A 23,316-nucleotide genomic window follows, 5' to 3' on the forward strand; every position below is an offset into this window, starting at 1 on the left:
TTCGGTCACTTTGGGGGGGGGGTGTTACGGTCCACTTGGGGGTGGGGTGTTACGTTTAAAGGGGGAGGGAGAGGTACGATTGTTAGAGGGTGGGGAGTTATAGTTGTCGGGGGGTGCGGAAGAGGATTTTCCCCTGGGTGGGGTGTTAGGTTTACTGTGGGGTGGGGAGCTGGGTTTGGAACGTCGACTGTCATTTCTCTCCCCACTTGGTGACTCCTCCACAATTTCCTCTGGCTGTAAAACACGACATGCCAATCTTTTGGTTATACTTCAATTTTTCCTTCAAAATTTTAAAGAATATTTAAAGAAGAAAGTCACAAGAAGAGTTGAATACAGTGTTAAAAGCCAAAAGGAAATGAAAGTTTGAATTCATGTTTTGGAGTGAAGGAATACTTAAAGTGGGTGAAAGAAGTAAACAAATACTAGTAAAAGGAGAAATGAGAGGCTTGAAGGGTAGCAAAGAGGGCAACCAAGACTGGGGACAACCAAGGCATTGTAGACAACCAAAGGGTCAGCCATGTTTATAAAGTTAAATTCTCCTATGAAATGTTGTCATGAACATTTGAATTTAGCATTTTCTGTCATAATGACATAATTTCCTATGGTCCTGATACCCCTCAATCGTTTTAATTCAACTCTTTAGGCTTATTACTGTTTAAACAGTAATACCCTGATGTGTTGTTTTATTTGTTAAGAAGCTGACACCAATACACTACACAGTTCTACAGAAAAATACCACTTTTGACTTTTGATTTAACTGACTCAAAAAAACACCTTCATGAACAAGTGATAAAACATACACAAGTGCAATGGTGTGTTACCAACTGTTTTATTCTAAAATGTGCATGTGCACAACAAAGTAAGATAGCTGTGATTTAATCTCAAGTGTTCCTTTGGCACAAAAACAGTGACTTCAAATGCTAACTTATTATGTGCACTTATACAAAATCCAACGTGCATTTTTAAACCGCCACATTCAATGATAATGTGTAAATGTGAGTGTATTTGAAATTGGTGCATGTGTGAGATTGTGAATTATATACAAAATATATTTTAAATGATTTCATTCTTTCAAAATAATGCATCTAAAAGATGACACAGTAAATTTTCCATTGTAATTGACATGTGAGTATGAAAAAATGCACGTCAAACAAAATGGGATTATAATAATAATCAAAATGTGAAAAAAACATATGGCCAACTTTGGGAACTCTTTGGTAATATTGCAGGATTCTATCACTCTGGATGGCCACTCAAACAACAGGTCATTTGGCAAACCTCTATATACACATAACTCCTACTATATACAAATAAATAGAGGGTTTTGACCAGCAATTCTAAGTATGTACAACTCTTTCCAGCTTTGAATTTCAATCCCGCTAAAGAGTGGCAAACCGAAAAAAGCACCACCTGAATCTCAAAGAATTTATAGTTGGTATGTACTAGTTCTAAGCCTGTTTTGTACACTACATGATACTGTATAGTAGTTCTTCATGATGGTGTGATAGTCGCATCACGTGACAGAAACATCCCGCAAAATGTAATCAGCAAACATTATTTTGTGAGTTTGTTCTTGTTTGATCAAACAGATGTTGTAAACAACAATAAAAATTATGTTCAAGGCCCTAATATAGGACTGTAATTCTGTGGATTGTGTGTATGAATTATCTTTCAAAAGATTGGTAATATCAAATTGAGGACAAATATTTCGTTTCATAACTTTTCCTGACAAGTGTTTGGGCAGGATGGAAGTAAACGGAATATCTGAATGTGCTGCTAAGGGGACCGATTCAACAACAAAATATCACAGGAAAAAGAAATGATGTTCTTGTCACGTGATGACTATTTCATGGGTTTGCCCCCCTCCCCCTTGCTACACTGGCAATGTCTAGAATGGCTTTTTCCTGCTCTGATCTGGGATTGTCCCGAGGACTGATCCTGACTTCGTTTTCATTCCGTGGTTGCCTAGTTACTGCCTTCAGAAGGCTGCCCCTGGTGGGAAAGACGGGGGGAATTCCATCAGAAATTCACGGAAAATCTAGTAAGCCTTCCACAAACTTCGTAACAAATCATGGAGAAAGGAGAATAATTATGGAAACAGCAATAGTTTCATGCATGTTAGATGAGTAAGGGTGATTATGAATGAAAGTCATTAGTTCATGAAGAAAGATGGAAGACAAAATCATTTACTACAAACTACATGAACTAGATAATCTTGAAAATATTGACCAAAAAAAAAAAGTTTATTTCCAAAATCTTTGATTTGAAAATTTGATCTCTGCATTGGGCTATACCACTCGAAATTTCAGGGAGGGAGAAATATTTAGAATTTTTTTTTCTACAAGGTAGCCAAGATGAGAAGTTGATGCAGGAAAAGAAACTTTACAAATACCCTCCCAAATATTTAAATGGAATAGTCCAAATGAATCATTTGCTCTTAGCAAAATGAATGGGTGGATGAGTGAATGAATGAATGAATGGATATATGAATTTATGAATGAATGTAATGAATAAATGCAGATAGATGAAGTTATGAATGAATCCACAAATGGATGGATGGAGTGAATCAATGAACGAATGAGTGAATCAATGACTTGAATGAATACATGTGAAATACACGTGACTTGATATGTGAACTTATAAATGAATGGTCGAGTGAATGAATGATGAGGTAATGAATGAATGAACGAATGAATGAACGAATGTATGTCCTACGAATGCATATCTCAATCATTTCTGCCCACCTTGTCATGAGGAGATGACCGCTGACCCTCGTCCTTGCTGTACGTTTGTCTGCCGCTCTCCGACAGCTTGACCTCTACATCCTGACCTGTGTTGATTTCCTCCTCCTCCACCTCATCAGCCTCGACCTGCAATCAATCAATCAATCATTCAATCAATCAATCAATCAATCAATTTATTAATCAATCAATCATTTGCAGGCACCATAGTGGTTACTGCAAATAAATTTTTCCTTTTCATGTAAATAAAGATTTTTCCGTTTTTTGTGGTACTGAAATGCCATTAGCAAAGTTAACAGTTTTACCTTTCATGGTACTGAAATGCCATTAAGAATAATTTTCCCTTTCCATGGTACTGAAATGCCATCAGAAATGTTTCTTCCCTTTACATGGTACTGAAATGCCACCAACAGTGTTTTTCCCTTTTTCGTGGCACTTAAATGCCATCAACAATGATCTTTCCCTTTTCATGGTGCTGAAATGCCATCAACAGTGATTTTTTTTGCCGTTTCAGGTACTGAAACGCCATGTTTTTCCCCTTTCATGATATGGAAATACCATCAACAATAATAGTTTCCCTTTTCATGGTACTGAAATACCACGCATGAACTATATTTACACACATTCAAAGATTGGGAAAACAAACTGAACAAGTTGAAATTCAAAAGCAGCAAACTGAGAGCTCACACTTTCATCTTATAAACAGTGTCAAGAAATTTTAAAGAGAAAACAACTGCGTAAGACACAAACCTGGTCAATGGGTAGTTCCACTTTCGTGTCCTCGTTTTCCCCGACGATGCCCGCGTCTTTTGTCTCTTCGCGCTGACCGCTCGCGTGGAACGGACCTCCGGATCCACTGTGTTCTACGGTACGAAAATACAACTTTGTTACTGAGTGGACCAAAGTTTTCTACTCAAACTATAGTTTCCAATGTGTAACATTCATTGACAAGTGTATCTAAACTTAACACTAGTTCACCTTTATCTGTGTGGGATCCTATATCCATTGTTTTTAAGAGCAGAGTATGAAGTCGACGGATGGTGGTTCAAACTGCAATATCTTTAGTACATTTTCAAATGATGCAATTTGTCCGTCGACTTAACATCGCTAGATACCCTGTTTTTAAAAACAACGGATATATGTTACCCTGCAAATAAAGGTGAACTAGCTTTACATCCTGCAGAATAGTGTGAACACCAGCAAGGAAATTTACTGCTCTCATGTGCACAAGAAAGTTTTAACTTTTATGTACACAATTCATGATACTGTAAATTCATCTACTTTTGTAGTGGTTATACTAAGTGGCAGGAGGAAAAGTTTTTCATGGTGTTTTAAATTTGTGGTCAAAAACTCTGAAGTACAATCTTGTCATACCAGGAAGACAAATCGGCGGTGTCGTTTTTTCAATTTGCGGTGAAGAGGTCGCTGCAAATAAAACATCATAATGAAACTTTTGAAAGAAAAACTGCTCAGTTAGGTTAGAGACTGTATCAAATTGAAGGCAAAATTTGCATGTAGTATAAAAAAATTTGAATGAAGCGCGCATTTTGGCTTTGAATGGCCATAACTCACTAACGGTATATCCGATTCAGTTCAAATAAAAACCATTGTGTTTCTTTCATTAAGACATTAAATTTTTGTGCGATGAAATAAAAAAAAAAAATTCTTGTTATGCTGTGTTTTTTAGTTGTTGTTGTTGTTTTCTATGGTAATTGTTTACTTACCACTGTTGAGGATGCTGGTGGTGTTACTCTTGGGGGATCGTTTCACCTTGGCCGGCTTGTGATGAAACACTGAATTCTCCTCTTTCTTAGTCTCCTTGGGCTTGGCATACTGTAGGCACACAAACAACAAAACTTAGCAATGCACAAATGCAAACTAACAACAATGTCAACATAAAATGTAGGGAAGAGCACATAATTGTGGATAAAAGAGACTGCTATCAAAGGAATACTTCTGTAACAGGACTAAATACATTTTTAAAACAGAAATACATTATTTGCTACTTACATGTATTATCAAGTATTTTCTACTTAAAATGTATGTTGCATTGTTAGAACAAGCAGTCTTTGTGACAGAAAAAAAATCACAATTCTATGGGGAAGGGGGATATTAATAATCATGGTACAAACATCTTTCTAAAGGAAAAACTATTGGCAATAAAAATTATTCAGAAAATATATCAGTTCTCTAAAAGTTGCCTTTTGCCATTTTACTATAATGATAGACAATAGGTTGTGAGTGGGCAAATTTATCAACAACGCCATCCCCACTTTTCTATGGAATCATCCATTATTTCCATCTTTTGTAACCATTGTGGGACTGTTCCACTTTAAAATAAGGGTAGGACAGGGCATGCAGTGAGTTAGTTCATCACACCAAACCAACACGTAGTGATGAGGTGTGCAACACTACCGAGGGAGGTCCATATCTTAAAAGTCTGTTGACGTAGCTAGAATTTTCACTGACTTTTCCTGGCTGCAGAGGTCTCAGCTTCCTCCTTCTCACGGCCGCGCTGTAAAAAAGAAAAAGGTCAAAAGTCAAAATCAAAGTCCTTCCAGCACCTGATGGTGCATAGGGCAGCACACATCTCTGATTCAGTAGCCCTGGGCCACACAATTTTGTGCAATCACTACAGCAGGGGGCTAGTCCACTAGTAGTGATGTGTGTTCAACTTCCATACTCTTTACAGAATGCTGAGATTGCGCAGAGAAAGCAGCATGTACCATTTTTGAAGTCTTTGGTGGTGTGACTTGACCGGGGATCGAACTCAGAACCAACCGAATGTACATGTAAGGCAAACACGCAACCCACTTGGCCATTGCACCGGTAAAGGTATTCAAAAGGCATTCTATCTATATCATCTCACGCACACACCCATCAATCAATGCATGCACAATATTCATCACAATTGCTTTGCACTGGCAATTTGTCTAAAACTATGTACAGGAAAGACTTCCCTTACAGTTCATACTAGTTTTACTACATACGTACAAACCACTTTCAACCAACTTATCATTTAATAAAACCTAGAATATATGAAATTTGAACTCACGTGGTGCCCAAGCTACTGTTCAGTGAGGTGTCCCCGTACGGGAGTTTCTGCAAGCGCTGCATACCGACGGCCACGTAGTACTGTCCGTTCTGTATCTGGGTCAGGTCCTCAACCATCCCAAAGTCCATAGTAAACAACCTGCAGTAAACAAAAACAATCCAATTAAGTGAAAAACAGTTTACATAATGATTACTGATGGCATAACAAATCAGGTCTTGCTAAATACAGGAATACATCAGAATATGCCAGAATGCACATTTACTCATCAGTCTTAGCACTGTATATGGAAGTGAAACAGTTTACATAATGATTAAAGGCAATTAATTAACAATTCAGGTCTTGCTAAGTACAGAAATACACCAGAATATACCAGAATATACATTTACTCATCAAAACATGTTATCTTTAGGTCGACTTTCCCCCATTATGTGTATTCTGGATCTATCCCAATGTGTTCGTATATTTAGGAAAGCTAACGATATTGTTTTGATTGCAAGGCTTTTGTGTATACTGTATTTTCTTCTTTACTTTTCCTATCTTTTGAATAAACATGTCAATGGCAAATAGCTGACAAGATTTTCACACATCAAAATGAAGCGATTAATTAAAATGACAACTTTTGTATTTTGCTGAGTGGTAGAACATCATTAAATGACGATCAAAACATTTCTATAATCATGGCAGCTATCAAATAACTTCACCTAAAAATTGTGGAACAGAAAAAAAAGGCAAAGTGAAATGATTTGAAACTTGAGAGTAGACTTTACAAAATGGCATCACTGCATTTTATGCCCTTTTAAATCAATGCGTGCATAATGTTAAAACCCTAAATAAGATCTTATGGGCAATGTTTGAGTTTTAATCCTAACTTTACATTTATACCTTGCTGAAAACATTTGCAAGACCTAGTATGTCGTTGTGGATAATATATATATCATAATCTTATTGCTGATAATTCTATTATTATCCTGGTAACCATCTCAAATGTTGTCAAAACAGCTACCATAGCAGACTGAACATTAAAATGTCCTTGACATCATGGTATGACTTACCACCAGCTTCTCACCTTCAGCACTAAATATGATACGAAATTTTTATTTCTTATTTCCTGCAACTAGCTATCAGGTAAGCACTTGTGAGAAGCTTTCTAGATAAAGAAAAGCTTTCAATCGTCTGCAAATCACAATTTTGAATTTTCCAATGATCAAAAACTAACATAGACCAGCCGTTTTTCCCTATCTCTGATTTGGTTACCTGACTGACTGACGTCTGCATTTAGACGGAGCACTAACTATCTTTCCTATCGAGGGAATCTGGTAGGCTGGGGCCGCGTACGGACTACGGACAGAAACAGAAACGTGCAAGGTCTTAGAGCGGCGCGGTAACACCTTGCATTCTGTACTGTCTTTTATATAATCAAACTTAGATTCAGTTTTGGTCACTAAAGGCTTTAAAAAATATTTGAGCATTTTTGCACAACTAATAATTCAATCATTTTGTGATTAAAAATTTTGTAGGATTCTAATCTCAAGCTATATTTTCCACATCACTAAGGCCACACCAATTTAATTTCTTGGTTCACGGATTTTATGGAGCGAGAGGGCGAAATAAAAATAAAAATTGTAAAATGGTTGGGGTAAAGGTAATGGCTAATCCAAAACATAAAGAATAAAAAGTTTTCAGCTTGAAAAAAGTACAAAAACACTATTACTGTACAGTAACAGCACCTGTACCCACACTTTAAGGAGCTTATAATATAAAGGCCAATTTGCTACACCAGAAAGTTAGTGAATGGTTTCATTAATGGTGAAAATTTCCTGAATGGTAATTCTTATTTTTATTTTTTTTTCCAAAAAATAGGAGCGAGCGAATCCGTGAACCAAGAAATTAAATTGGTGTGGCCTAAGAGACGAGAAGAAGTCGAACCTATGTAGTAAGAGTAGTTTTAGAACCCATGTTTTAAATGAGTATATACTAGAAGTCCTCTCAATGTCACCATGTGTCCTTTATTACGACCTTTGTATCTGTAATTTGCCCATATTTAGCCCGATAGGGCATGACGACGAAAGACAACGGATATTGTCTGAAATGTCTGACCGTTTCCAAAATCATATCCAGTTGCTTGAGTAACTGCTTTTTGGGAAACCAAAGTAAATGTAATCAAATATCTACAAATCCAAGATGGCGGCAGTGTAACCCACCTTCTGACTGCGCCGGTTGACAGCTCCACCTTCTGTGCCACGTATTCCAGCACGTTCTCCAGGGTTCGCATCATGTACTTGGTGAGGAGGAGCTTCATCGGGCGCCGCGCAGGCTCACCATTCCTGTATATGCTGTGGGAGGGAGAGGTAAAACAAATAAGCATCACAATATCAGTATTGATCCTGAAGAAGGTGACAGTGGCCATTGAAAATTTGATCCGTGTGTACTTTTGTGTTGGAAGAAAGTTTAGTTTTATACTACGATTACTACCAACACAGATGAGCTTCCATGATAATTTGAGAAAAGAATACGGCAAGAACTGCTTGGACTAAAAAAAAATATAGTACTTTGGTTTCTGTAACCTTCTTTGTTAGTATGCTTAAGGATTTACGGCTGCAGTTCAATAATAAAATGCTAGAAGGCGCTTATAATGCTAAACTATCACTGATGAAAATCTCAAAGCCAAAAATTTCATCTCCCAGCACTGAATCACTTATTTCTTTAATCAATTTTACTTATAAAACTTTCCTTTTGAAATTTGTTTACAACTTTTTGTTCAGATGAAAAAATTTGCTGATGAAGATATGAAAAATCAGGATTGTTGAAAATCTGAAAGAGCTTTTACAGCAACTACTGTAACACAAGAAATGATGTCAGAAGATACACATAGTTGACAGTCAAACCTGTGAGTACAATACTCAGGGGTTCAATAGAATTTGGTCTATGTGGACAGGCGCTAACCATTTACCATAGAATTCTTAGTGCTAGCAATTGTGTCAATGGGAAAATTACCAAGGGGACAAGCAAAAACAGTCACATTCACAATGACCAGGTGGTCCTAAATGTGTAAGTGGTCATTTTTACAGGTTTGACTGAATCACAAACACACACACTTACTGTATAGTGACCGGGCCAGTGGCCTGCGATGCTTTGAGATACTGCGCCGATCTCTGCAACCGGCTGTGCTGGACTGGCTTGATCTGTGAACGAGAATCGGGAGACGAAGTGTTACTACTCATGGCGGCACAAATATACGGCACGACGATTCGCAACGTCTTTCTTGGGATGAAATGATTTCAACCTAAGTACACGTACCAAACAGACAGTGTGCCATGACTACTGTCGATGTTTGGGTTTAGTAAAGTCTGTTAGTATAGAACTGCCAAGGATACTCAATCCAAGTCATCATGATAGTTGTCACAACAGTTAAGCGTTAAAATTAATAGCTTGTGCACCACGGCAATGTGATATTATATAGATGAGAAGCATTAGTCGTCATAGAGCAAATATCATGATCTATGCCATTCCCCTAAGGACCATCTTCTCAGTTGGAGTGGTTCTTACACAGAAGGAGGTGGTGATTAGTAACTGGGCATGTAATCACCTAATTACCATCACTAATGAGGACCAGCTGTATCCTAGCAACAACAGACACGCCCCTCTGGGAGTACTGGAAATGGGTAGTCTTTCAACCGGTGGGACATTGTTTTTTTTATCCAAGTGATGAAAATGTTGTAGAATTATTTTTTCAACATATTCTCCTTATTTCTTTGGAAATAGAAAACTGTAGTTGTGCAAAATATCTGTATGACTAGAAAACGATGTTGCATTTCAGTTTTACATCTGTTTGACATTCACATTTGTTGCTCATTCAAGCTTTGGGTGAAATCTAAAGAAAAAAGAGAGTCCCCAGTGTACAAAATACTTTTCTGAGCCAGGTTGCACAGTGTGCAAACTGGGGAAAAATAGGTTGCACAACTGAATTTCAAGTTGCACCACCTACAATTCACTAATTTCTGGGGGGAAAGTACAATACATACACTGTACATACATACTTTGTACATAATAGACATGTTTGGCTGATATGAAACGGATCTGCCTCAGTCCATTTATCTCTTCCAAGTAAATTGACAACAAATCGAGTTCTGACCAAGCAAAAAGTGGTTGCAATGTGCAAGTGGGTATTTTGCACGCTGGTCCCTTTCTTACTGATGCTAATTTCTGCAAGGACGTGATAGGAAACACAACATTGTTTTTTCCTAGCCCTTATTACTACAATATTAGTAACTGGGCATATAATCACCTAATCATTATCACTATTGAGGACCAGCTGTATCCTAGCAACAGACACGCCCCTCTGGGAGTACACCTAAGTTACACTCTAGTCTAAACAAGAGGATTTCATTCCCTCCCCTAAGTGACAATTTCCGCGACGGGCAAAGTTGTACCGCAACTGCTACACGATACACGTCCGAACATCTTCACGCTATATTGAGTTCATTGAGCGCCAAACAAGAGGCGAACAAACAAACATAAATAGCGGCGGATTGTGTAATCCTGTTTCAGGTCGATTGGTGTACGTAATGCGGACCTCTATTCAGCGACTGTGGGTCTAACATTACGTACACCGTAGCATAGCGTAGCGTTGTCTAGTGGCGGAATTTAGCCGAGAGCCGGTCCTTTGTTGCGCCGGGATGTTTGGGGATAACATCCTGACATAAAGAAGATACCAGACACTCGATATGCCCCTCAGACAAAAGCCCAGTAGAGATGGAAGACAACAGTGTAATCAGTATCCCAACAACATCAGTGGGAACGTTTTGGGGAAAAACATTGGATGCCGTGCACATGTGACGGTGGCTTTGTCTCAGTTTGCCCTGCACATTTAAATGGCCCATTGCTTAACATAGACCACTAAAGTATTAAACACATAAATTATCAAAAGCAGTATAATTTCCAAATTAAGCATCCAATATGATTTTGGAAACGGTCAGACATTTCAGATTGTGACAGTGACACGAAAGATAGTGGATACAAGTCGACATATATTATGTTCCCCTTGTGATTGAAAGTATCTAAGGTACAGACAGAGATCAGCATTTGTACATCAAATTCAAATGCCCCTCTAAAACAACTATGATTCGTAACTAAACATTAATTACAATATTATATCACTTTAAAGATTATCTAAAATATTGAATATTCTATTGAATTCTAATCAAAACTGTATGTTGTTAAAGTTCCATAAAAATCACTTGCTTCGTCTCCCATTTGGAGCTAACTGAATGTCCATTGGGACCATGCACTTGACACTGACATATTAAAGCATTAACTCAAGGTCAATGCAGAGCACAGAACATGACCTTTCAGAGCATATGCTTGCCATCAAATGGTCATATAGCAGGAAAAGTGACTAACTTGAATGGTTGAAAACATCTGGATAGCGTATGCTTTTATGTCCGCAGTAATCGCAGATTTGAATATCGTAAAACACTCACGCAAAATGGTCGTTTGTATCAAGCTGACATTTGCTGTACTTGACGGCATAAGGCTTGCATCAGTAAGGAAATTTGTCTTTCTTTGATTATCTTAAAGGTAACCTTTAGATCTTCTTTTTGATTGAAGTTTGAACTTAAAGCTAAAGAATTAGTTTGTCTTAACGTTTCAGAGGGTCTAGATTTCAAACTTTTCCCCCTAGGATCATCGTGCCTTTGACAGGATTTCCATTCAAAATCCAGCGCAAGGGATAGAAAAAAAAATTCAGGCTGGCTAGAATACAGGCCCTTAGGAAAGGTACTTAAAGGGGCATTCCACTCCAGAAGGGAGTCTTGTTTTCCAATTGATAATGTGTCAATGAATACATAATCAGCCGAATTTTGTGGAATTCACCTTGAGATGAATTACGTGATGTGTGTTTTATAAAACAATAATGACACTCACTAAACCCATGCAGACCCTACCCATGCATTCCCTAAACGCATAGACACTTTGTTTAGCGTATTTTCGGAATAAATGAGGTACGCTAAGCACACCGAGAAGGCAAATTGCTCATAAGATAGCAAAGAATACAAGAACAAGACGAGATTTCTTAGCGAACCTAAAATTAGTTTTGTAACCTTTAACCTAAAAGTTGTATTCAGCCATAGGATTAACTCATTTAGACTAGAGGGTACTTGGGGAGTTTAGTAGAACATTGAATGCTTTTGAGGCATGTGGAGCATCTGGGTACTTTATCGTATAATGTGAAGTAGTATGCAGTTATCACTTCCTAAAATTGATATCTATCGGAAAATAACACTCCCGTGTGCAGTGGAATGCCCCTTTAAAGTCTGAATGTTGTGTATGTAAAAGAAACACTTTCAGACTGAGACACTGAGATATTCAACAACATGCTCACATCCTGAACATCTGCATTGATTGAGTGTCACTGACGAAAACTGGTGGATTCCAGTTGAAACGTCTGACCGTTTCCAAAATCATATCCAGTTGCTTGAGTAACTCAGTGCTTTTTGGCATATCTTATTACCTGGATGTCTAACCTTCATCGACGTATCTGCATTGATTGAGTCAATTGCAAAATAACATCACTATGTTGTAATTGCACACACATTCTAACTGAAAGCTTCCTTTTCAAATTATGGACCTTACTAATTAGCCAAGGACTAACTGACATCTAACCGATCTAAAATCACCAAATTTACCAGCAATGACTGAATGAGAAATGTATTCTTAAAGTATAAATTTTGTAAATTGATAACAAAACAAAGCTAACGTTGTGCACAAATTAGATTAAACTCACTTACCATCTTGTAATCTCTTTTCAAGTGAAATGCCAAATAGCGTTATGAGTTTCGGGTATCATCCGTAATGTGGACGCTTTGTGTAGTAACCTAGCAACAAGCCGAGGCGTGGAGGCATTAATGTCGAGCACGTTGTGTTAAAGATGTGAACACTTCAGAGGCGTGTCACGGAAAGGTGTGGTGGTAACTCGGGTGATACTAAAACAGTGTCGCCACAGAAGGAACCATCACGCAACGATGGCAGTTAATTTCAAACTGACAGCACTGCACCACTATTGGTGTGTTACGTTAGGCAATTGACAAGTTATGAAAAACAAACAAAGTTTCCCATATTCTTTAAAAAATCATGAAAACAAATATTTCTGAACAAACATGGGTACTTTTTCTTGAACCAATGCTTATCCATGCTAAAAAAATGCATAACAACGAACTACTGTACCTAACCTACATTCAAAATGGGTTTCCAATGATACAGCATGTACTGTATAATGCATTATGAACAATACATGGACAATGTAAAATTTAATATTTTATGACAGATAGCAATACTTTTTATTGATTGGTCAATATTTATCATCTACATACCTAAATCTAACAATAACACCTTGTAATCTTTTAAACCCCCCTCAACATTGACTTTTACACTGGGTACAGTATATAAATCAATAAATCTTTCTCACAGTTTGCGTGTACATGTATATACTAAATGCTGATCTTTGGCTGGAAAGATTAAACACAATAGACTATGATAAGAAAAACTTGCATGCCACTGAACTTTCAAGGATACAAAATTGATCGTTCTTTGTCTGTTTTAGCAAGGAAGGACAAACAAATTTAGACTGAACACTTAAGATGGTCAAAAGATGAGGTCTTGAAGTTTACAAAAGAATTTTTTAACATAATCAGCAAGTGGAAAATTACTGTAAGTGACATCATGCAATGTTTATATCCACATTGTTGCTTGTGTACGAAGTTGTCTTGACAACTGTATGCTTTGTTTCGTCTATTATCCACTCTTTCCCTCCTTCGTCTCTGAACCAGACAACAAATATGTATCCAGGTTGAACAGGTGAACTATATTGTTAGAAAAACATGTCCGTCGCTTTTCTAAAAGCGGACGGCAATCATCCACTTGTGGTTGACGTATTCGAACGTTATTGCGCCCGGGGTTGGTTGCCCGTGTAAAGCCAAACACGAGCGCTCGCTGGACAAAGACTCGGGGGTAAACTCACCCCATTGTTTTGTCACGCTCCTTTCTTCTATGGGGTGCAGAGTAAATAAGGCGCGGTCACGAGGTCGCGAACCTAAAACACGGCAAAGACAGGTGTATATTTGACGAGTCCTGGTGGCGAATTGTTCGAGTAAATCTTCGAGTAAATACGGCTGCCGAATTGTTTTCTTATCAAAGTCTTTGAAGATTAACTTTAACCCCTATTCACCCGAGAATACCCTACAGTTGTATTATCAAAGTTAACTCAGCAGGATGAGAGTTAAAAGGTACTAAAAACTGGTTTACGCGGTGTAGCAGGAGGGTTGTTGAAAGACGAGGATATGTTTATGGGTGGTGTAAAGATGTTGTACTTTTTTCTGTCTAAACACGGCATGTTTGTGTATCGCTAAGTTCACCACTTCATAACAGTACAATAGCCACCTGCTATGCGGGAGGGGGGCTGGACTGCATGTTGTAAATTCTTTAGTCGGGGACTGGACAAAACACGGGACACAACGGGAGCTTTTATTCTTCATCTTGAATACATTAGCTTTGACCTTGGCAGCTAAGTTGAACCACACTTGGAAATTTGGAATTTTCTTTTTTCTAAACTACATTTTGTATCATTATATTAGAAACACTTATTATGTTTTCCCAGTAATTCAACATTATGTCACGGAAAAGAGTCCTTGGAGATAGTAATGTCATAGAATGCCGTTTTCCTATTAGAGTTTTTTTGTATCAGCACAACCAAGCTGAAAAAAACTTCACAGAGAGAAGTTCAAGTCCAAAGCCCAAACTTCAGTCATCCCAACTAAAGAAGATTAAGAATTTATGATAGTTAAGAATTTATTGTATGTTCTGTGTGTTCATGAAATTCAACCATCCCAACCACTTAGATTTCATATTGAAAGCAACTTTTTTGGCCCAACTTTTTTTTCGCACGCTCGCATGAGTTTTTGGGTGCCCAGAAGACACCATCCATTACAATCAAATCAGTTTGACCTTACATTTAAATCTGGCTTGACTTTAGTTAGTTGTGTTGGTTGTTACCATGGCACTTTCAAAATACCCCCTCTCAACAATGTAATCATCTCATAGAGTAATCTATATATATATAACAAATTCCACCATCCCTTCCCATTATAGCTTATTTTCAGATTACCATCTTGCCCCCTCCCCCATCTAAACAAAGCCTTACAAATTGGGTGAATTAACACAGCAGGGAGTAAGTTTATCTCTACTAATCTACCCTCAGCTGTTACACCACTTTCTAAAAGAACTTCCAATATTTGGGTGATTTCCGGTATAGAGCTATTGGTTCCTCTTCATGAAAGAGCCCCTAATATTACATGATTTCCGGTATTATCCAAACTTAGTGGCTAAAAGCCTTGAGTAAGAGCATTACACGGAATGGGGGCACTCAACCTAACGCAATAAGATTGCAGCAAAAAAAGTAATTTCCACTTGGTACAGCTTATTACAACTTAGGATTTAAGAAAGCTTACTTTGTGATATACAGCTTGGAACAGGTGTTCTATGCCACATCAAATTAATTTTTTGTTTCTCAGATATGATTTAAAAAAGCAACACACGTTTGCTTGGTAGTAATGGTACCTTGGTACACGCTGTTTTAGGGAGTGAGCATACAGTCAAAACTGCTACTGTCCAAAAAGACCACTCTGGGGGACGATAAAATCTGGTCTATATGGACAGGTGGTTACTATGGACTCTTCTTGATGCTTAAACTTCTATTCTTTATTCTTTTTTTTCATTAGCATCAGTCTGACTCAAAAAGTTATCATTGAAATCATACATGTATTTATTCTCATACTTCACTTCACTATGCCTCACTTTTTCTACTTATTACTTACTCTTTATGCTTGACACTAAACTTTACAAAAAGTCGTCCAAAAGACAAGTAAAATGTAGCCATAGGTACCATCAAACTATTACTGTAACTGTTCCCGAAAGTAGGTCAAAACTCTGGCATGTTTTCCAAACGTTCCTAGCAACCAATCAGAAACCAATACCGACCCCTCAAAGAACCCTTTCGCTCCTAATTATTGACCAATCACGTCACAACAATAAATTTCCATCCACCCGTAACGCGAGTCACTTTCCACCTGCGCTTTGCCACAATTTTTTCTTCTTAAAAGTGACGTTAATTAAGTACAGTGAGTTAGGGTTTTGAGAACGTTTGAAATACATTTGCACAATGCTTCACCTAGTTGTTCATACACTGGAACATCCGCACGCATTTTGTTGTTGTTTACACAATACCAGCTGCAACCACCGGTGACAGCCTTTGAAAGATCAGACGCCAATTTTCCGGAACCTGCCTTTTAATGTGTTAACGTTACAATGTAGTTCACCTATATCCGAGTGGTAACCTATATCCAATGTTTTGAAGAAAAACACAAGGTATCTAGAAATCTTAAGTCAATGGATGGCGGTTTGAATTTCCCAAAAATTGTAATATTTTCAAACTATCACAGTTTTAAACCACCGTCCGTTGACTTGGTATTCCTAGGTACCATTTTTTTTAAAAGCAACAGTATAAGTTACCCCGAGGATAAAGGTGAACTAATGTTACCTAAAATGTAGTGACCAACTTAGTCAAGTACTACCGGTACTTCCTAAAAACATGATTATCAATTTGAAAGCTTTTGCAGCAAAACATTATGATTTAAGGATCTTTACGTGCGCCGCATAGAAAGCAAATGCAGTTTCGATATGCATATGCATGTTACATATAAGTAATTGCGTCTTGGAAACTACATAGAGGGTAGAAAAATCCAGAGCATTTCAGTCTCCATAACATAAGGATTTACTATAATCTAGGAATGCAAAACACAAAATCTAACTCAAATTCTATCAACGGTAGTGTCAACAGTTAGGGAAAGGCGCAGTGAAAAACAAAGAACAGAAACACTCCATAAAATCACAGGAAGTTTGAATGAATGCAGAATGTACATGTAGATCACTGACCCATGGTTTAATCCCTAAGATTAAGCTACAGATTAGCTCTGCAGGCGCAAATCCTGCTGAAACCCCCCAAAAAAAGACCACAGAGAAGCTTACCAAAAACCGTACATGACAACCGTCTACAAGACATCCTTTTTACCTGTAATGCACCTTGGCAGGTGGATTTACTGGAGAGCATTTAATGAGGTCGTCTGAAAGACGCAAGACTTTTGATCTGTCAGAGAGTGACAGAAAAATTCCACCCTGACAACCAAATCTTGATGAACAGAAAGATTGCTTCATATGCAGTAGAATTGGTAGCTTTGATATCTATTGATTCGGACTCAAAGTTTGTTGGCTAAGTTTATCCAGTCCGGAACAAAATATGCATCAGATCTTAACCTAATTTTGGCTCAAATTCACTGCACCGTCATATTAAACCCCCTTTCTACTAAATTAACAATTGCTCAGCTACCTTCAGAGTGTAAAAGTGGATTGTGTCTGGCTCTCCTCAAACACAGGACCTTCTGTCTTACATCTCATCCGATAGGACATCCCTCATACTGAAGCTACGTATTCAGTTTTAGCTGACTTGAGTGAGAAAATAGGTGTAAAATGCCTTTCCCAAGGGTACAACATTGGTGTTTGAACCTAAAGCTTTAGATAATCCATTGGTCAACAAAAATTGGACTACAAGACTGCCTTCGGCTTGCAACAAAAAGAAACCTGATAGAATCAATATTAGAAAACCCAACAAAAAATGACTACAAAGACGTCAAAAACAATCCACATCCTAACCTCTGCTTGGACAGCATATTATACCAATTAGTAATAACAAAGAAGATTCTAGAAAAAACAATTCTCAGTTTCTGGACACAGAATGATTGACAGATGGATCAGGCTATGAAAAGACCCAATCAAGACGATGCTCAGTCCGCCGTACGACAAAGACAACCCGCACAGACACCGCGAGAGACACCGCCGGATGAACGCAGATCAACGCCCACTTATTTCACGCCTTTTGACATATCCTGTCGGCAAAGATCAGACAACGAACAAGCTTCAAAAGGCCTCATTTGTGCAAGCAGAGGGCAATGCTCTTTGGTTGTCATTTCTCATATTAGATACACACGTGTACTAATTTGTCATCTCAAAAAGCAGAGGTGGGAAAAGTTTATAACCGTTCACGGAAATATGATACGTCACGTTTTTAGACACTTCCTGTTTCAAATGTAATTTTGGAAAAATTTGTAGCTTCGGCAGTCTCTCTATTGCATGCAACAATTTCACGTTAACGCATCATTAGATGTTTGTATAGCTTTTATTGGTAAAGGTAGCGAGTGCAAGTTTGATTTTTGAGATTAGGAAAGAGTTCTATCCATTTATCCAAGAACATGGTAGTTATATGTCAAATCTGTAGAAGTGACCACCTCATAAGGACCATCTTGCCTACATGTATGTGTCTGGCTTTTTGCATGGTGGTGCCTTAGATAATTTTCCCCATTGACACAAGCATTAAAAATTCTGCCTGTACACATAGAACATGTTTTTACTGGTCTCTAGAGTGGTCTTTTTGGGCAGTTTTGACTGTATCTGTAGAAAGCTATAGTCGTCATTTCCAACATTTGCTCCTGAATTATACAGTCAGGCCTTTCTACAACTTTGAAAAGATGTGTAAGAACACAAAGCCACTGTAAGCTACAAATCCTATTGCCACTTTTCCTTCTTTTCAAACATTTAAACACGTCACAGAAACCTTTGTGATTGTACAGTTAACGGTAACTGTATCGCCGTCCGCATGTTGGAACGTCCCCGGGGAATATCGCTTCTGACAACTCACATCTTATCCTGCCATTGTGCCCTAAATATTCCTCATTAATTATGCACGAACTCTAGTAATCCGTCAACACTTGTTAGGAAAGCGCGGCGTCTTTTCATTCAACCTAGTTACAGTTCTGTACGTTTACGACGCAACCGCTGGCTGTGAGCGGCGCTCGCTTGAGGGGAATCGACAATCGCTGACCCGCCCTTATCGAAAACAATCACCTTCGCGTTGCTTAAACAGTAGACGTCATTATCTTGTCATTTATGAAGATAACAAGACATAACAATGATATCAGATAGGAAATCTTGGCGACCTCAACATCAAAATTAACTTGACCCGAACAAAAGACGCTTTCCATAGATACATTGATACTTAGCAACACTATCAGCTAAATAAGCTATAAGCAAATGCTTTTGCATAATCAACAAAACAACAGTAGAAACACAACATATTGCTACATTTTTGTTGGGGGCTTAAAGAATTTCAGTTACAAGCTACCCTTTATTCTTATCATATATCAATTAATATAGCAACCAAATCTAATTACATGTAGGGATATTTGTGTTGATGCCACACAAAGACTTGGAGGACATTTTCAATTAACGAAGTTACCTTGCCTATTGTGTTCTGAAAATTAAGTTACTCTGACAGGCTCGTAGATTTCATCAGGTAGGTGTGTTGTTGCTAGGTAACAAGCTGTGTCGTTTATGTTTACATGCCGGCGTTACCCATGGATATTGTTGTTAATGTGTTAAAACACGCAAAAACTTGATGTAATGATATTCACCACAAATACTGCCTTAAACCTTGTATCTGATTAGTAACATAGAGATACAAATTTACTGTTAGCGGAAAATTTTGTATTTTTTTTACCTTCACCACCGCAAAACACGCCACCCAATGGATAAAAAAATACCGTTTTTTTCCGGCCCGTCATACTTACATCCCCACGTACCTGTGAAAACGTCTTCTTCGTACGCGGTGACCGCTGTTCCTGCAGTTTGGACGCAATGTGGTCGTAGCTGAAAGAAATGAAGAACCAATGAAGACGTAGTCAAATAAAATAACCCCCAAGCTTAGCAAGGTTGGAAGTTGTTGATAAACGCTACTGATAACACTGTTAAATACACAAACTAAAGAACAAATATTTAAACACTGACAGAAAGAAACTGAAAAGTGTGTCTATCTGCTTTAAAACTTGATACAAACTTAAAATAAATCTTTAAAAAAATCTACATGAAGCATATAAAAATTTATTTAGCTTTGTGTATCTTGTTATCATTTAAATTTCATTTTTCTAACACTAGCCATACAAAGGCTACATGCATTAAGAGTCAATAAGACGTTACGTGTACAAAGGAAAATTTGCTTAAAAAATAAACAAAATAAGTGTTGGCTTAGAATTCTAAATACATGCACAGGTGTTTTTCTTCATAATCATAGAGTAGCCAACCTTCAGTTTGATATATGGCTACTTAAATATTCCCATAGACCAGAGTTACCTTGAAAATGTCAACACAACTCTATCGCATTTATCTCTGTCAAATCCATCAATTTCTTGGTCAACAACTGACAACTCTAATCCGTATCTTAACTACACTTCACAGTCACTAAATCTTTTCCAAACATATTTTTTGGCGCTGTTGCCAGCAGTAAAATACAAGGTGTTTTTGACGATTCATACAATGATTATATGGGTAGTTGAACAAGGAAGATTTCAACGATAATGTTTACCTTTAAAAACAGCGGCATAGCTTTAAAATTCCCTTTCTCAAACTTCTCCCTCTACACATTTGTTACAAACACATTTTTCCCACCTAAGAGACAATTTGCACACATGATACCCTGTTAGATAAATACTTTACTCAAATTAAGATTACCGCAGACAATGGTTGCGGATTCCGTGGGTCAGACCTCGGACATAGGTACACAAGCTCCATGGGAACAAATCACTATCTCAATGGGACGAACCACTCAGAGATATGTTTAGAAGCTGAAGATTAGGTATGCTATCACTTGGGCATCATCCCAGACATACAAGACAAAACCTTGACTGTTGTTTCATCTTAGCTGCATTCTTGGGACCTGACTTCAGTAAAAGAAGCTGGAAACATGTCATTAAGACACGTAAGAAAGCTGTGCTGTGTATAAAGTTAGTTTTTAGCACTTAGCGATGGAATTTTATGTAGTCTTTGTGGTTAAGTAGGCAAACGACACAACACTCTGTTACCATGTTTATGAATGGAAAAATGCGCAGAAATTAAAGTGAAACGTTAAGTCCACCAATCAGAAAAACCTACTCCATTTTGCGGAACCTCTCGAACCCTCCGGCCACGTATGTTTTGCCATTATCGATGGCCTCCAGTTCCCGTACGCGGTGTCCATGCGTGGGCGTCCAGATATTCCGCACCGCGCCAAATCGTGCTCCCAGACCGTTTGTGACCTATTGTACGCAAGAGTTCACAGTGCTCTGGTGAATTCACATTGCTCTGATGAATTGAAACTTAAGAAAATTTTCCACACATCTTTATTTCTTCATAAACACAAAACTTTTGCTTTTAATAAATGTGACAATTTACTTATGTAACACATGTTAAGGTTTGTTACAATGATTCAGTGACACAATGTTTAATATAGTTCTAGAACAAAAAGTATGTCATGATCACAATAGTAGAATACACAAAATCACTGCCTTTTAGTCTACATATTCGATACAACAAAAATCTGGACTATTTTGTAGACTTTAAAACACAGAATGACACGAAAAGCAAGCACATTATGTGAAAACTACGAAGATTTTTACTCTGAAGATAATGAATTTGCTCTTCATAAACATCTTTTTTATCTTGAAGAAGAGAAAAAATCACGGCTTTTGACAACTACAACTGTTCTAGAACTGTCTTTGGCTGTCGTTTGTTCACGAAAATATTTACAGAAAACATCTACAAGACGACAAAAAGAAAACAAACGCTATCTTTTCCATGAACTCATCCCTTGAGATTTCAGGAAAAGGTAAAATCTACCTGATTGAGGAAAGAGTCGAAGTTCCGGACTTGCTTTTCGTTGACGACAAACTTGCGGCCTGGGAAGTACAAGTCGCCGTTCCTGTACACTGTGACGTTCTTAGCCGTCGGCTGGACCTCTAGGTGCTTCATGGTCGCCATCTTAAGGTTCCTTCTGGTCGAAAAATGAAGAAAATCGGAGGAGATTCTCACTCCATGTCTTGACGTCTTCGGATCAGAACCTGGCACTGCGCGCACGGCATGCCGGGAAATCTCCCCCACTGTTTATTTCTCCGGCGTTTGTTTACACAGCGTCGCCATGGCGACGGGGTGACCACAAGGTTTTGACGTGTGATTGTCCGTGAAAAACGGTTGTGTTAGCCACGGATAAACTTCCCCGGAACGCGTGGATCGGATTTTATCGGACTGTTTGCACGAGCTTGTTTGATTTTGGCGTGTGTGGCTGGAAATATCAGCGTTGCTTGGCGATTTTGGAAGAGGCGATTTGAACTGGGTTTGACTAGGATCCGCGTGTGTTTATAAAAATTGCGTAACAATAAAAAATTCGACTAGGACGGATTGGATTACGTCACGATTAGTCAGTGCACGGTCACGGTCATTGGTCGTTTTTAAAAGGCGGGATCACATTTTTTGGCAGTGTTGACGCTTTCTACTTGAAGTCTTGCCAATGCGTTCCCCTTATATTGTAGTCTTGAGTGGGTTGTGTGTGTAACGTTAGAGTTTGTCATGCACTTTTACGTAGCAATAACTGTAAGGCTATTCAAGATGAGGATTAACAATGAGTTAGATTTATTGCTCAATGGTTGTACGTGGTACGATGTATGGCAACAATAACAAAGCAACCAACACAGAATACTTATCTATTCCGAACACTTTGTCTTTAATTACGGGGCTTTCCGGATATAAATGGAATGGTGGATGGAAATTTTGAAATGAAATACAGTTTGTATCATTAAACGGCAACACACGGTACTTTGAAATTCATCTTTGAAAGTTGAAACTGTTTTTCATAAGTATTGTAATTGTATTACGACCGACGTTAACTATCAGTGTTTTTTTATCAATGTATAAATCTGTAACGTTATATAGAGTAAATTCTAACTAACGTTAGTATTAATATTAAAGCGTTGATTGATGAAAAATATTATTTCTAACGCAATAAGAATGAGCCCATCTAAGTTCTGACAATCTTTTATCTTTCTTCTGAATGAATGTTATTCTGATCAATGTCTTCTTTCTAAGTGAATGTTTCGAGAAATGATCTTAGAAAAAGACAACGTTATCTAGAATAGATACTAGTGCCCAAGTCACCGGTGGTCGTTGACCCAGCAAAAATCACGCCATAGAATCTTCAAGCAGATACGTGGTGTCAGCTATTTTTGTACATAGTATCTTATCTGTTGAAACCTACAAAATAAACGTACGGAAAAAATAGAGCTAAGAGGCAATGTGTGTATCCCACTGTGTCTAGGGCACAGTATACTATTGGAAGGCGGAGCCCATCCCTTTCCTTCCACCGTATTCTACCTCTCAAACGAAGTCAGGTAGTACCGTAACCATTTTTACACCTGGTCGTGTTTAAGTGCCTTTCTCAATGATACAAAGCGTAGCCAGTAAGGAGCCGTACTTGAACTGCCGATTTCGAGTCTTCTATTCTAGCCTAGCACTGGGCCAGTCAACGCCACACATACGAAAATACCCTGCAATAAAATC

The 23,316-nt window shown here is 38.0% G+C and overlaps 1 protein-coding gene across 1 annotated transcript in view; it reads right to left on the minus strand.

Moving 5' to 3' along the window:
• The window catches only part of LOC118404666 (doublecortin domain-containing protein 2-like), a gene marked incomplete in the record, with an annotated part of 23,227 nt that extends 1,083 nt beyond the window's left edge, over window positions 1-22,144 (minus strand). Inside the window, 12 exon segments of the mRNA XM_035803906.1 lie at window positions 62-234; window positions 2,745-2,870; window positions 3,492-3,604; window positions 4,466-4,574; window positions 5,157-5,256; window positions 5,797-5,934; window positions 7,051-7,134; window positions 7,998-8,129; window positions 8,896-8,978; window positions 19,536-19,602; window positions 20,881-21,023; window positions 21,604-22,144. Coding sequence (XP_035659799.1) covers window positions 62-234; window positions 2,745-2,870; window positions 3,492-3,604; window positions 4,466-4,574; window positions 5,157-5,256; window positions 5,797-5,934; window positions 7,051-7,134; window positions 7,998-8,129; window positions 8,896-8,978; window positions 19,536-19,602; window positions 20,881-21,023; window positions 21,604-21,744 — 1,409 coding nt within the window.
• Between the last annotated feature and the right edge of the window lie 1,172 nt (window positions 22,145-23,316).

This window comes from Branchiostoma floridae, chromosome 17 (genome assembly GCF_000003815.2).
Source record: "Branchiostoma floridae strain S238N-H82 chromosome 17, Bfl_VNyyK, whole genome shotgun sequence".
Classification (NCBI taxonomy): domain Eukaryota; kingdom Metazoa; phylum Chordata; class Leptocardii; order Amphioxiformes; family Branchiostomatidae; genus Branchiostoma; species Branchiostoma floridae.